General features: G+C 46.2%; 1 protein-coding gene across 1 annotated transcript; it reads left to right on the top strand.

The window, feature by feature from the left end:
- Positions 1 to 659: 659 nt before the first annotated feature.
- CDCA7 (cell division cycle associated 7) lies at positions 660 to 11,642 on the top strand. The gene is made up of 10 exons (XM_074594449.1): positions 660 to 1,086; positions 2,714 to 2,839; positions 3,243 to 3,353; positions 4,905 to 5,156; positions 5,553 to 5,630; positions 6,356 to 6,544; positions 6,985 to 7,125; positions 7,484 to 7,633; positions 8,238 to 8,374; positions 8,691 to 11,642. Exons 1-10 carry the CDS (start codon positions 1,066 to 1,068, stop codon positions 8,719 to 8,721), a joined length of 1,236 nt encoding a protein of 411 aa, XP_074450550.1. The 5' UTR covers positions 660 to 1,065; the 3' UTR covers positions 8,722 to 11,642.
- The last annotated feature ends 1,626 nt before the right edge of the window (positions 11,643 to 13,268 follow it).

Below are 13,268 nucleotides of genomic sequence, written 5' to 3'. Positions count from 1 at the left end.
CACAAATCCCGTATAGCTTCTTCAGGGCTTCTCCCGTTCCTAGTGCTGCCGAATTATTGCTCCCGCTCCTATTGCTGCCAAATGCTGGTGGCGCAGCGGTTATTTTGCTGTGTTTAATGGCTGTATGTGATTTAATGCGTTATTACCAACGTTACATAAAACGGTTTACAATGGCCGACGACCTGTCTTCTTCTGGCCCGCCTCCGAGTCCTATTTCGTTCTGCGACGAGCAACGCGCCCCAACTTCTCGGTGAAACCCGTCGCGCCGTCGGGCGCCCCGAGGGGGCGGCGGGCACCGGCGCCACCCGCGGCCCCACGGCTGCCGGCCCCGCGCCGGGAGCGGCCTGCGGGGGTCTGGTAACGAACCGCACTTTCACTCTCCCTTTAATGAAGTGCACTTTCACTACCCTGCGCGGCAGCCGCTGCTGAACGCGGGGTCCCACGGGGCGCGGGGTGCCGCGGGGGTACGCGGGGGCTGCCCCAGACCGGGGGGGCTTCTCCTTCGTGGAGAACCCCCCTTCGCCCTTCCCCCCCTCCCCGCCCCCGAAAACCGGCACGTTTTGGGGTTCTGCTTCAGAGGGGCGGACGCAAATCCAGGATCGGCATGTAAAATTAAAAAAAAAAAAAATTAAAAAGAAGGAGTTAAGCGACTACGTGGGCTCCTCCGCTCGGGGGTCCCTGCCCCCCGCACGCCCCCCGCACGCCCCTCCCCTCTGGCACGCGAGCCCCGCGGCGTTCCGGCCGGGAGGTTTTCGCGCCACAGGGCCAGGCCCTTGCAGCTCCACAAACTCCGCACCGCCAAAAGGAAAAAAATAAAAATAAAAATGAGGGCCCCGCACTAGCCCTCCAGGGGAAACATGGGAGAGAGATCGAGCTCCTCAGCAGAGGTGGGGGAGCGGGCGCCGGCCGGGCACGGTGGGTGCCCGGTCCCGCGGGGGTGTCAGCTGCATCTGCCAGGACGCGGGCGCCAGCGCGGGAAAGGCGCCGCCGGGCCCCGCCCCCCGCTGTCCCAGCCGCTTTGGCGCGAACCTTCAGTTCCCGGGTGCTCGCCTCGCCGCCGCCAGCATGGGTCTGTCGCGCCCACAGGTGAGCGCTGCCCGCCGTGGGCGGAGGGGTCCCCGGGGGCGCGGCACCCTCGTGGGTCGCTTCTGGCGACCCAGGGATGGGGGGGGGCGGCTGCGCTTTCCCGGGTGGCAGAGGTCTCACGGACGGGGCAAGCCGGGCTGCGGGGAGGCCGGTGGGATCGGGCGTGGCGAGTCTTTGGGGCTGCGGTTCGCCGGGCGACCCAGGGGGAGCGATGTGGGGGCAGCCCCGCCACTTGGGCCGGCAGCCCCGGGCTTCCTGCCCCGCCGCGGTGGCGGGTCTCCCCCGCGCCCGCCTGTCTGGGACAGGGGGCCCAGCTTCGGAGCCGCGCTCGGCGGGGGGCCCGGCGCCATCCTCCCAGCGCCCCCGCGCTCCACCTGGCAGCTGCCCTGGCCGCCGTTGGGACCGGGGGGAGGGCGCGAGGGCGGCCGTTGGGCCGGGAGGAAGGTACTTCGCGGCCGGGGGTTGGTGGCCGTGGAGCCCGGGGGAGCGGGGCGGAGGTGGGTGGCCGCGGGGCGGCCCCGCGGGGCGTGGGGGTGTGTGTGGAGGGGAGAGGGCGGCCCCACCTCAGCGGGAGGCGGGGAGAGCCACCCCGGGCCGGGTCTGGGGCCCGCCGGAGGCCGCTTCCGAGGAGGGGGGCGACGGCATGTTGGCGTGGCGATGGCGAGCCCGGGTGTGCCGGCCTGGGCTTCCCAGTGCCGGCGGGCTTCCTCCGGCCGGGCGCTCCCCCAGCCGCGGCCAGAAACGGCCCCTTTTGTGTCTGTGGCCGGGCCGGGCCGTTTGTTCTGTTCCTCGCCAGCGGCCGCGGAGCCGGGGCGAGGCCCGGGGCGCTGCCGTGCCGCCCCAGCGGGAAGCGACGAGGTGAACCGTGCTGGGGCGGGCGGTAGGAGGTCCTCAAACTGCTCTGGCTAGTTGCTGTTTAAACCGTATTTATAAAAGGTTTGTCCCGGCCCGTGAGGTGGCAGCGGTTAGGGTGCCCGGCCTGGGCAGTGTCCCGGTGTGGGTGCAGCGGGCCTGGCCCTCGGGGCACCCCGGGGAGGTAAAACGGGCCGTGGCCGGTAGAGACATTCCCTGGGAAATGAAAACCCGAAGCCCATCGACAAAGGTAAATCAACCTGGTAATAAAATTAACAAAGCAGCAAGCTGTTGTGTCTGCAGCAGTTGTTTCAAAGCTCCTCTTTTGCGTGGGTATGATCCTTAGTCCCTTCCCTAACAGCTGCAGCGTATTCAGTGTTTGCCTCAAACTAAAAATAATTAATAAATCAAAGCAGATTTCTTAGTACTATTTGTGTACTTGTACTTTTTTTCCCAGCATTGTCTATAATGAGTGGGGAAGGATACCATTTTTGTGTATATTTCCACTTGGCTGTTTCCATCAAACAAGTATTTCTAAATACTGAACAAAACTCACCTATAACAATGATCAGAAATGTACCAGAGCAGAAACTATTCCCATTTCTAACTTTGGGAATTATTTCAAGGCTGATGATAATTCTGCTGACTTGTATTCAAGAGAGTTAAACATCCTAAAATGATCAAACCTCCTAAACTTCAATTTAGGCATGTTCTTACAGGCTAGTATGCTACAGTAGGTCTCTTATTAATGGTGTTGCCATTGTCCTATTTGCAGCGCCGAGCTTCTTCAGGAAGGAAAAACTTAACAGCGTTCCGAAATACGAAACTGATTCCTATGGAAACATCCTCATCCTCCGATGACAGTTGTGACAGTTTTGGTTCTGATAATTTTGCAAACACAGTAAGTACAGTACAAGACCAAATAAAACTGAATGTGCAGTGCTAGTAGAGCTTGCAAAAATGTAAAGCTAGTAAATGTTTTGTGCACGATTAAAACTGCTCGCTCTGCTTGTGTTTTTGTATAGTAGTTATAAATCTATGCTATATGCTGTAATTTCATTTCACTCTTTGCTTGTGCTTCTAGGTGGTAATTGTTGGAAACAGATTAGCTATTTATTCTAGCCTTTGAAATGTCACCTAACCTAACATGCCTGATAATTTGCAACTGCGGTTCTGAAACCCCTTGTTAAATGCCTTAACTATTTTTTTTTTCTTTATTAAAAAAGCTATTTGCTTATACTGCACTTGTAAATGTGAGTCATTTTCTGTACAACTTCAGTTAAAGGATATTTTATTCTTCATAGAAATGCAAGTTTAGGTCGGATATTAGAGAAGAACTGGCAAAAATTTTTCACGAAGCCTCTGATGATGAGTCCTTCTGTGGCTTTTCAGAAAATGAGATTCAAGATGCATTGGTAAGACAGTTGATTTTAGTTTGCAATTTTAAGTTTAAATTCTTAGACACTATTAATTGAAAAATAATGGCAGCTTCAGTCGAATGTTGTCAGGAAGAAGCATCATTTTATGTATGGTCCATTATTTAATGTACAGTACATATACAGTAACGTACAGCGCACTATTTAATGTACAGTCTAAGTAGCCATAGTTTCATTTTCTTTTTGTCTCTGTAAAAAGCCCCCAAGGTCCTGAGCTTTACAAGTTGAGAATAAAATCTGCCTTAAGGATTTTGAAATATAATACCTCTTAAAACCGTCCTTGCTGGATGGTACTCTGTTAGACTCTAACATGAAATGTTACGCTAGCCCATGGACTCCGGCAAACCCGAGAAAAATTTCTGTGTATATTGACATGCCGTCAGACCTGCCCTCTGACAGTGTAACAGGAAATGCTGTACTTCTTCAGCAGTAAAGAAATAGTGATAGGTGGTGAAATCTGCTTTCCTGCTTTTCCTTGACATCAGTGCAAGAGCAGTTTTATTGCTTAAAAAGACCAACAGAAGTAATACCATGTTTGGCATAAATAGGTTTGTTGTAACTTCGGAACGTGCTGAGGAATAACTAGAAAAAAAAAAAATTGTCTGATAGGAAGAGAAGGTGTCCGAGTTAAATAATACCCAACAGTAAAAAGATTAAGTAGGAGACAAAGCTGGATAGATATGTAAGAAAAAGGAATCAAAAACTACACATAATGGGCAGCCAGAACCACATACCTGGTTTAATAAAAGCCCTGTGCAAATAAGGATTACCGTTTGAGATTGGTCTGTGTATATGAAGCAGGAAGCCTGTTGTTACCTTTGACCAAAATAAGACTCTCTCATTGAGTCTAAACCTAAAAGTCGTACCCTATTGCAAAATGGGCTTCTAACTAAAGAAATGAATTTCTGTCCTCACTGAACCCTTGGTTCTTGCGAAAGTTGTAAGCGAGGCATGCGAATTCAAAGATAAGAAAATATTGGGATTTTACTCATAATTATTTCATTGACTGACTCTAGACGGAAGGAGGTTCTCATTTTGTATCATTGATACTGTGAGATGGCTCTTCTTGACCGCTTACAGATGTGGGTTTGGCCCTGTGCTGGGAACTGTGTAGTGGCGTTTTTACAGCCAAATGCAGTATGTTGCAAAATCAAGCCCTTCAAAGGCAATTCTCTCTCACATTCGCACACAAACTTGCTTTGCTATTAGACCTGCAAGCGACAGCTGAGACTGCTGCAGCTGAAACCAAGCTCCTTTCTTGCATGTGTTGGGAATACAGCGGGAGTTTTGAGCGGGAGTACAGAGTGTGGCGCTCTCTGAGAGTTTTTTATCCCCGTGCCCCCCTCTCATTCTACCATGTTCCCCCCACCCCCTCTGAAATACGCGAGAGCACTAGGACCAGAGATTCAGATGTCTAGATTTTAGCCAGATAGCCTCTTTAACCACTCACAAACAAAATATTGTTGAACTGTATTTAATTGCAGAGCAACTCACTTGGATTTATGTGCTTCCATTCTGGTTTGTTAACAGAAATTGGAATCGGATTCAGAGGAGAATGATACACGTGCTGAAAGTGAGGCCGCTCAGAGAAGGCAGAAATATGCTCTTCCTCTAAAAGTAGCCATGAAGTTTCCGCCTCGAAGATCCGAGAGGAGGAAGCATGAGATAGAACCTCTTCCCGAAAATCTGATGCCTGATCCAGATTCAGACTCTGACTCTGAAGAAAAGGGTGCTATGTTTTTAGAAAAAAGAGCTTTAAACATAAAGGAAAACAAAGCAATGGCAAGTACTCAGTGTTTCCCCGGGGTTCCCCCTTTCTTCCCTTCTTGACTCTTAAGGAACCTCTTTGGCTGTTGAAATTAACTCTAATGGGAATTATGTGAATGCGTTAAGAGGAATTTACATTCCTGATATTTAAATGCGATATTTTATGTCCAGTGGCATGTGAAAATCCATAGGCTGCAAGTCTAAAGGATAGGACTTAAACATATTAGTTTGAGCATTTTCAAATTACTTGCAGTCACTAGAACATAAATAAGACATCAAAGTAAAAAGTTGAAGAGTGACTGCATTTCCTATAAGTAACTGTACTTCTAGCCAATTACCCTAATCTAATAGTCTGTAATAGCACATAAACACCCTCTTAAGGCTCTGCTTCCTTTTTCTTTCCCTTGTTAGCTTGCAAAACTAATGGCCGAGTTGCAGAATGTTTCCGGTATCTTTGGTGGGAGAAAATCATTGCCAACTGTGAGTCAAGTAAGTATAAACTTATTATATTTGCCTTCAGATTTCTCAGAGTCAAATTCTGACATTACAAAACATCTCTCAATTAAAAAAAACCCACCTTAATAAACCGTGTAAATCAAAGTCCAGTTCAGAATTTTATTGCTTTCTAAAACAGGCGTCCTCATTGTGCAATTCTCTTTTGATTTGCCACTGTATAAAGCAGAACAGATTAATTCATAAAAGTTAGGTGTCTCCACAGGCCAATAAAACTAAACAAGGTGCTGTGTAAATATGTATTTATACAAAGGCTGGAGATAAGGGGGCAGCTCAGGCTTTGAAGCGCAACCCTAAATATTCTGTCAGTTTGGAGCCTTGAAAAAACCTGGACATGTGCCCTAACTAGGTCCTTTAAGAAGGTTGGGTTGTGAATCGACCACTTTACCTGTTAGCTGTGTGAAGATGGGAACAACACCAGAAGTTACAACTCCTCTTAGATGCAGGTTCTGCTGCTGCGTGGGGGAATTATTGTATTTTAAACCTTCATGGACACAAATGTGCTTTTCACTATTTCTCTGCAGCCAGCAGAATGCCCAAGATGAATTTGCCTAAGATGTTTTTATCTTGTGTTTTGTGATTTGGGACAGGGGGAGGAAAGACATAAGAAAGGCGTGTCTTTTGGGAGAGGAATTCGTAGTAGGGACAGGAGCTGTCTGGGGTTTTGCCTGTTTTCATTAGGGGCTTTTAAACTTTACCAGGGACCAAAGCGACTTCCAAGGCGTTCATTGCCCAGAAGTGCTTTGAGGAGGAACCCAGACCAAAGTTCTCGGCCTCACACAAGATCCAGGTCCCTGATTGAAGGTCCTCCTACTCCTTTGCCAGAAGAGGAAGAGGATGACCGCTACGTCTTAGTGAGAAGAAGAAAGATATCTGATGAACTCCTGGAGGTATGTTGAGGCTCTATTTCTCCTGTTACAGGTTGATCATGAGGTGCTTTTGCATGCCATCAAGAAAACAGCAATTCATACAGGGCAATTCATAGAGTTCATCGAGATTCTGAGTATGCTATGGCCTGGGAGGAAGTACAGAAAATAGCATGTTGTATGTGTTCTTCATTTCCCCCCGCCTTATCCTTGAAAAATCACTTTCTTGCACTCCGCCAGGAATTAAGCAAGATCCAGTAGCATTTCTGCACCTTGAAGGTGACAGATCCAAGAGAACATGCTAAAGCTGCATCCGTATCGTATGTCTTTGTAAAGATCTGTATCTTTTCTTTAAATATGTGATGGGTATTTGAGACTTTGGCATTGCTTTGAAGATCCCCACCTTGTTTGTGTAGAGTTTTTGCTGAAACTAATGCTAACAGTATTGTGTCTTCATTATTCAGCATGAAGCCCGAACTCCCAGGAGGGGTCACCGTGGTGCCATGGCTTTTCCACACATTGTGCGCCCAGTTGGGGAAATAACAGTAGAAGAGCTGAATAATATTTGTGGATCTGCAAGAGATAAAGTATATAACAGGGCCATGGTAAGTATATTCCAACTTTGTGAAATGCATACTCTGTGAAGTCGTTTTCTTGTTATTCCTTGGCTGTGGTTTAACATCAAATAGAGCAGACTCCCTCTCACTGGGAGGAAGGATGTGATTTTGGCGAGACGTATGCCTGAGATCTTGAAATGTCATCTCTTCTGTTTCCCTGAATTTATAGAATGGTCTTTACCAAGCCAGTTAGCTTGCTTTCACCCTGGAGCAGCTGTAGTACCTAGGTGATACCGGCTGAGGAAAGTGATTAACAGACACTGAAGATGCAATGTTAAAACACTCTTGGTAACTAAAAAGCCATCTTTAATGTCTTGTTTCCTGAACTACTTTCCCTGTGTTTTAGGGATCCACCTGTCATCAGTGCCGCCAAAAAACCATAGACACCAAGACAAATTGTCGTAACCCTGATTGTATAGGAGTACGGGGCCAGTTCTGTGGGCCGTGCCTCCGCAATAGGTACGGGGAAGATGTCAGAACGGCGCTGCTGGATCCGGTAAGAAAATTCCGGATTGGCTTTATTGTGCTTAACTTGAGCAGAGAGGTGCAGTGGTTACTCACAGCAAAAGAGTTTTAGCAGCAGAACTCCTTACAGCGCTGTAGTACATAACGCAGTCCTGGTTTGATTCAAACTGAATCACAGAACCTTGTGTTGTGTACAACTCGTTGTAGTTACTACTTCTAGAGCTTTACTTGCAGGGGTAAAATGTGAGAGCAGAGCAGCTGCCAAAATATTTTCAGACTTGAGCATCAGAATAGTGTTTCCTTTTGCCTTGCATTAGTGCTTAATGCCCTATGGAAAGGAACTGTATTGTGGACAAAGTGCTGCTGTTGTGGGCTGTGGAAGTGGTGCGGGAGTTGGGCAGAGTGAAGTGCTTCCTGTGGCTACGTGCAAGGCAGGTGAAGGAGAGTTTAGTCCCTTACAGACTGAAGAATTTGTGCTCGTGTACTGATTCTTGTACAGAAGTTTAGATAGCTTCTGCAGCGCTGATGTTTGCTGCAGAACTCGGTGTGGAGCCAGACCTTCTTTTAAGTTGCAGGTGTGAATCACGTGGCATTCCAGTTCAGTTACAAAGGCTTGTTGTCTGTCTTTTGTTTAGACCTGGAGGTGCCCACCGTGTCGTGGAATCTGCAACTGTAGCTTCTGCAGACAGAGAGATGGCCGATGTGCTACAGGTGTCCTGGTCTATCTGGCCAAGTACCATGGCTATGACAATGTCCATGCCTACTTGAAAAGGTAAGTATGGTGGTGTGTCAGTGGCATGGCTTTGCTGTAAGGGGGATAAGTAGCTCCAAACTAGGAGACGGGAGCTTTACACATCCCGGTTTGTCAGGTAAATCTCAAGATCAGTCCATGTTGCCTTTAGAATCTGAGATTTTGCCGTATGATTTTTCTGACGTGTTGGTTCTTGCCCAAAACAAGTGGCACATCCATTCTGTCTTTGGCTCTCAACTTCAGCTGTGTTTATTGTCAGGGCTTCCGCTAATTTGTCTAAAGAGTTTCCAAAGAGTGTTTTGCTACAAGCTAACTCGTGTTTCTACTTGTCTTTCAGTCTGAAACAAGAACTCGGAATGGAAGACTGAAGCCGTGACTGCCGTTAGATTACGTACTCTTTCACTAATGTCATATTACTGCCTACAGTGGATTGTTTAATCAAATGAGATCACAAAGCCAGTGCCTTCCTTCTCTCCCCTTTTGGGTAAAAAAGGATAAAGAACTTTCACTTATCTCAGTGCAAATCATACTTGGGAAAGCTGTTTAATGAAGGTCTTTGCCCACAGGCCATTGTTTTCTTTTTAAACAACTTTGCAAATCAGATAGCATCAGTCCTTGCTTTCATGCCAATAACTTTTTTTTCTTTCCTGAAAGGAGATGGGGCTTTAAGCCATTAGAGTTCTATTCATGCTCTATTCATCTGTGCTGCAGGTGTATTTATGGTTTGAAGTTGATCACAAAAAGATATAGAAGGTCTGAAAATTCAGGTGCCGTTCCCTGCAGAACCAAGCAGGGAAAGGTATGTGCTTAACTCCAGGCCGACTTCTGCTGCAGTATAGACTCTTTCTATAAATGATCAATTAGAAGCTAAGAATTCTCTAAGACAACAACACATTCTTAAGTTCAAAAAGGAAGCCCTAGTTGCAGCTGAGCAGTCTCCAAGCACTAATATTTGGTTTTATAGAGTACTCAAAGTGCGCATTGGCCATTTCAAGGGAGATTCTCCAAGTGACTTAAAAGCTGCAGCAGAAGCAGTTGGGGGTGGCACTTTTTCTCAGATGAGGAGGCCACTGCTGAAAGCTTCCCCAGCACCAGCACTAGCATTGCGTAGTGATGCCACTGATGTGAACGTACTGGTATACATTGTGGAGTGACCACTCTGTCAAAACCAGAATGTACCCTTTGTTAAATTACTAGTTTTGTGGGTTCTCTTCTCCCTGCTCTTGCTGCAGCTGCAGAACTGCTGCTTCGCAGAATCGGCGCTGGTCCTGGGGAAGAGGGATGCCTCCAGACCAGGGCCTGGTTACATAGAGGAGTAGCAGTTCCTGTGGCTATTGGCCAAGTACAAGTTGGTGAAAGATGGTAACTTGTTGAATTTGGTTATCAAGAAAAAGGGCAATGACAAACAGTCACTGGAATCAGAAGCCTGATTTTTTTTACTTTAAAAAAAAAAAATAAAAAACAAGGGCTTTCTAAGCTCCAGTTCAGCTTAAAGAGAGTTATTCTTCCAGTTGCATAGAGCAGCATAAATGTAAATAGATAATGTTCTCAAGAAACACCCCTGTTGTAGTAACAGATGAGGAAGAACGATTGCCTCATCAAAAAGGCTTTTAAAAATAAATAAAAAGGGAGATGTAATGGGTTGCAAGCAGTTTGTGAGCACTTACAAATGTGGTTAGTGCTGTGGTCTCCTCCTTAACTGTCCGGCCGTATTTCTGTATCTGGCTCCGCATGATTGTAGAAGGATATTGCGCGTGATGTCATTAATGAAGCATGAATACAGCAAAAATGGAGCAGAAGAATTCTAATGTGCTGTGTTGTGGATGGGGTCTTGTGTACTCAGTGCTGTAGAAAAAAAGGTGCCATGAAAATTGCACCTGGAGAACCGAACCACAAAGTGTATAAATGCACTTAGTTTGGTTATGGAAACTACTGTATAAGTTTTGTATAGGATTTAGAATGCGATGTTATAAATAATGTACAGTTGAATAGTAGAAGAATCAACTTGCTTTTATTGAGCACTGGTATTTTATTGACTTCTCTGCACAGTATTTGCACTGTGTGTATACATAACGATCCACAGTTTATACCTTTCTGGGAATGACATCAGTGTGTGTGGGAGGGGCGGAGAGAGGAGTTTAGAAACAAAAGATATTTATGTCTCAGACTTGCAGTTCTGTTTCATAAATCATCTATTCTCTTGAAAATCTCCTGTCCTCTCTTTGTCTGGTTTTACAGTGTGAATAGCTGTGCAATGTGAGGCGGAGGGCGTTCTACCCTCTGGGTACATTTCATGAAGAAGGAACTCTAGAAATACATGTTCTGACAGAGAAGAACAATTTTTAAAATAAAAATAAATTTTTTTTTTTCAAATTGCTGGGCTTGCCTTCTGATTGCTAGAGCATGAAAGGACTGTGGTAACAGTGAACCCTTGCGTCCTATCACAGAGACTGCTGTATTTAGATTTACTCAGATCTACAATGTTCTGTATAAAGTTTTTTTTTTTTATTTTGAAAATAAAAATGTTCTGGGTTAGAATTTCTGCCTCTTCACTGTTTTTTAAAAAAGCTCATTAGAGCTGTACTTTGACCTTACCACCTTTCAGGTAAACTTCTGTTGTGAAGTGAAGGAGCGGATTGCTCCCTGGGGGAGCAGTGGGACCGGGACATCGTTCTCTCCCCAGCTGTGTGTCCCTGAACCAGCCTTGCTCTGATGTTCGTGCTGCTTGCATTGAATTGTTTGGTACCAGGTGACTAACCTGTGAGGGTGGAAGTATATAGGTGCCGAGTTCAGGCCAGATACACACTATAAGTGCATGTTCTATGTGCTTACCTTTCTGCTTTTTTTTTTTCCTAAGTTTTTTTTTAAACTAGGTGCCTACATCCTGAGCTGAGAAGGATGAGGAGCATATTATCATTTCAGACAAATTGAAGTCAGGTGCCTGCCACTGTATATGTATTTGTAAGTTGGGAGCTCTGTGCTGGAGCAGAGAATTAGGTGGGGGGCCCTGATTGCAGGCTGACAGTGCTGAAGACTGTTTTTGATACTTGGGCTGTTTGCTTTGGCATCAGCATAGCTGGGTCGAGAGAGAGGAGTTAGATGAGACTCTGGCAGAAGATCACACAAAGACGACCTGTAACGAGAGAGGAAACAGGAAAGAAGTGATGGAGCAGAGTGACTGATCAGCCCCCAGGTACGCTCTGCTGCTAAAATCCTCAGGTCCTTACTCTCACCTAAAAGCTTTGTTTAGATGCGTTGCCTTTCATCCCAGTGCTGGTGATGTGAGAATAAATTCGTACGTAATTGTGTACTGTGTTAGTTTATGGTTTACATGATGATTTTTGAGGTGTCTCAATACACCTTTTTCCCCCGAGCCTCTGTACCGTGGCTACTTAAGTACTGTTGATGTTAACTTGATAAGTAGTTAAAGAGCTCATGGTTTCTATCTGTGTTGTGGTTTGGGCTGGGCTGGCCACTAAACAAAATAGCATTGAAGTGTGGCTTCACAGGTTGACATTCCAGAGCAACACTCAGCCACTTAACCAGCTACGCTAGTGTAGGGAGCTGCAATGGAAATTTTAAAAATAGGCATTAGCTTTGGGAATTTCCCCCTCTCCCTTCCTAACCTTATGGGCTAATGTACCTTTATTTTGTCTGCCAGACACCTAAAACATTGTTTTGAAGAGAAAAGCAAGGAGATAATAATGTAACAAAGCAACAGCATCATTTGCTCGGGTAGGCTAACGGGATCAAAAAGGGCAAAATGGTTGCATCTGGTCAAAGCATGGCTTTCAGTGTTCCAGGATGAGGGAATATAGCTGACATTGAGACGTTATCTGTAACGTACAATGTGCATCTGAAACATTTGGCAAGAGAGTCACCCACTGACCTCTGCTGGCATAAGCCAGTTTGTTCTCTTCGGCTTTTTGCTACCACAGCTCTTGCATGGCTAATGGCATAAGCTGGTGTGGAGATTTTGGAAATGCTGCCTGCTGTTCTTTCAGGTTCTTGGCCTCCCAACTAAAAGTGAGTGAAATGATATGCCTTTCTCTCTCAAGTATAGGCTGGCCGGTCTATGGGGTCCTAAACACCAGCAATCAGGGAATGCTGGGCTCTGTCATAGGCGTACATGAGTGTGCGGGCTCCGAATGTTGAGGACAGCATCACCCTTTCATGCTTGGGTCTCGCCCTTCTTCCAGTTAATAAGCCTGGGGCTCCTAGATGGGTGTCAAAAACCACAAACCCTTTGGGGTAGGGGTGGCAAATGGGAGGGGGATTGTACGTTTGAACCCAAAAATGTAATGATCAGTGCTAGTGGTAGGAGTCCTGAGAGGTGAGGGGGAATTAGGAATCCTATTATGACTGATACTTATAAGAAGTTGTAGATGTTGTGTTTTTTTGTGAAAATATGTCTAGAGCATAGGGCTACAGTCATATTAAACAAGATCTGCTTGCTGCTCTTTGGTACAGGCTTTCTTCCAGCTAGGATTGATCCAGCTGTGGTTGCAAGGAGGGCAGACGGTTCTGTTACGTGAAAAAAAAAAAAAAAAAAGCCAGAAATCATGGTACGATCAGGACGGGGTAAGAAGGCACTGCAACTGTCTTTTATTAGTAGTACTGCAGCGGTAATTGTGCTGATCACTTCAACTAGAAAAAAAATCAGTTGAACTGTAGATCCTGCTGGGTTGAGCTCTACTCGTACAACCTTTCCCCCGGAGTGTGTCTGCAGGTAAAACTTACATCCGCTCCTGAAAACGGCAACAAAACTTTACTGAAATGATAGATTCGTGTTTGGGCTCAAGTTAGCTTTGTATTTTTACCCGTCTGTTAATGTCATTGCAGGCAGGGAGAATGAAATTGTGTGCTAGGTTGCGTCGAGGTGTAAGTAACAGAAGCCTATATGGCAAGCATCGTT

Source organism: Larus michahellis, chromosome 7 (assembly GCF_964199755.1).
Source record: "Larus michahellis chromosome 7, bLarMic1.1, whole genome shotgun sequence".
Taxonomy (NCBI): Eukaryota; Metazoa; Chordata; class Aves; order Charadriiformes; family Laridae; genus Larus; species Larus michahellis.
This window is presented reverse-complemented; position numbering and strand designations above follow the sequence as displayed.

Bases quoted from the DNA above. Each gene is read 5' to 3' on its own strand.
- CDCA7 (XM_074594449.1), top strand. From the start codon at position 1,066: ATGGGTCTGTCGCGCCCACAG. The intron at 2,840-3,242 runs GTAAGTACAGTA...TATTCTTCATAG, and splicing joins CTGATAATTTTGCAAACACA to AAATGCAAGTTTAGGTCGGA. The intron at 7,634-8,237 runs GTAAGAAAATTC...TCTTTTGTTTAG, and splicing joins GAACGGCGCTGCTGGATCCG to ACCTGGAGGTGCCCACCGTG.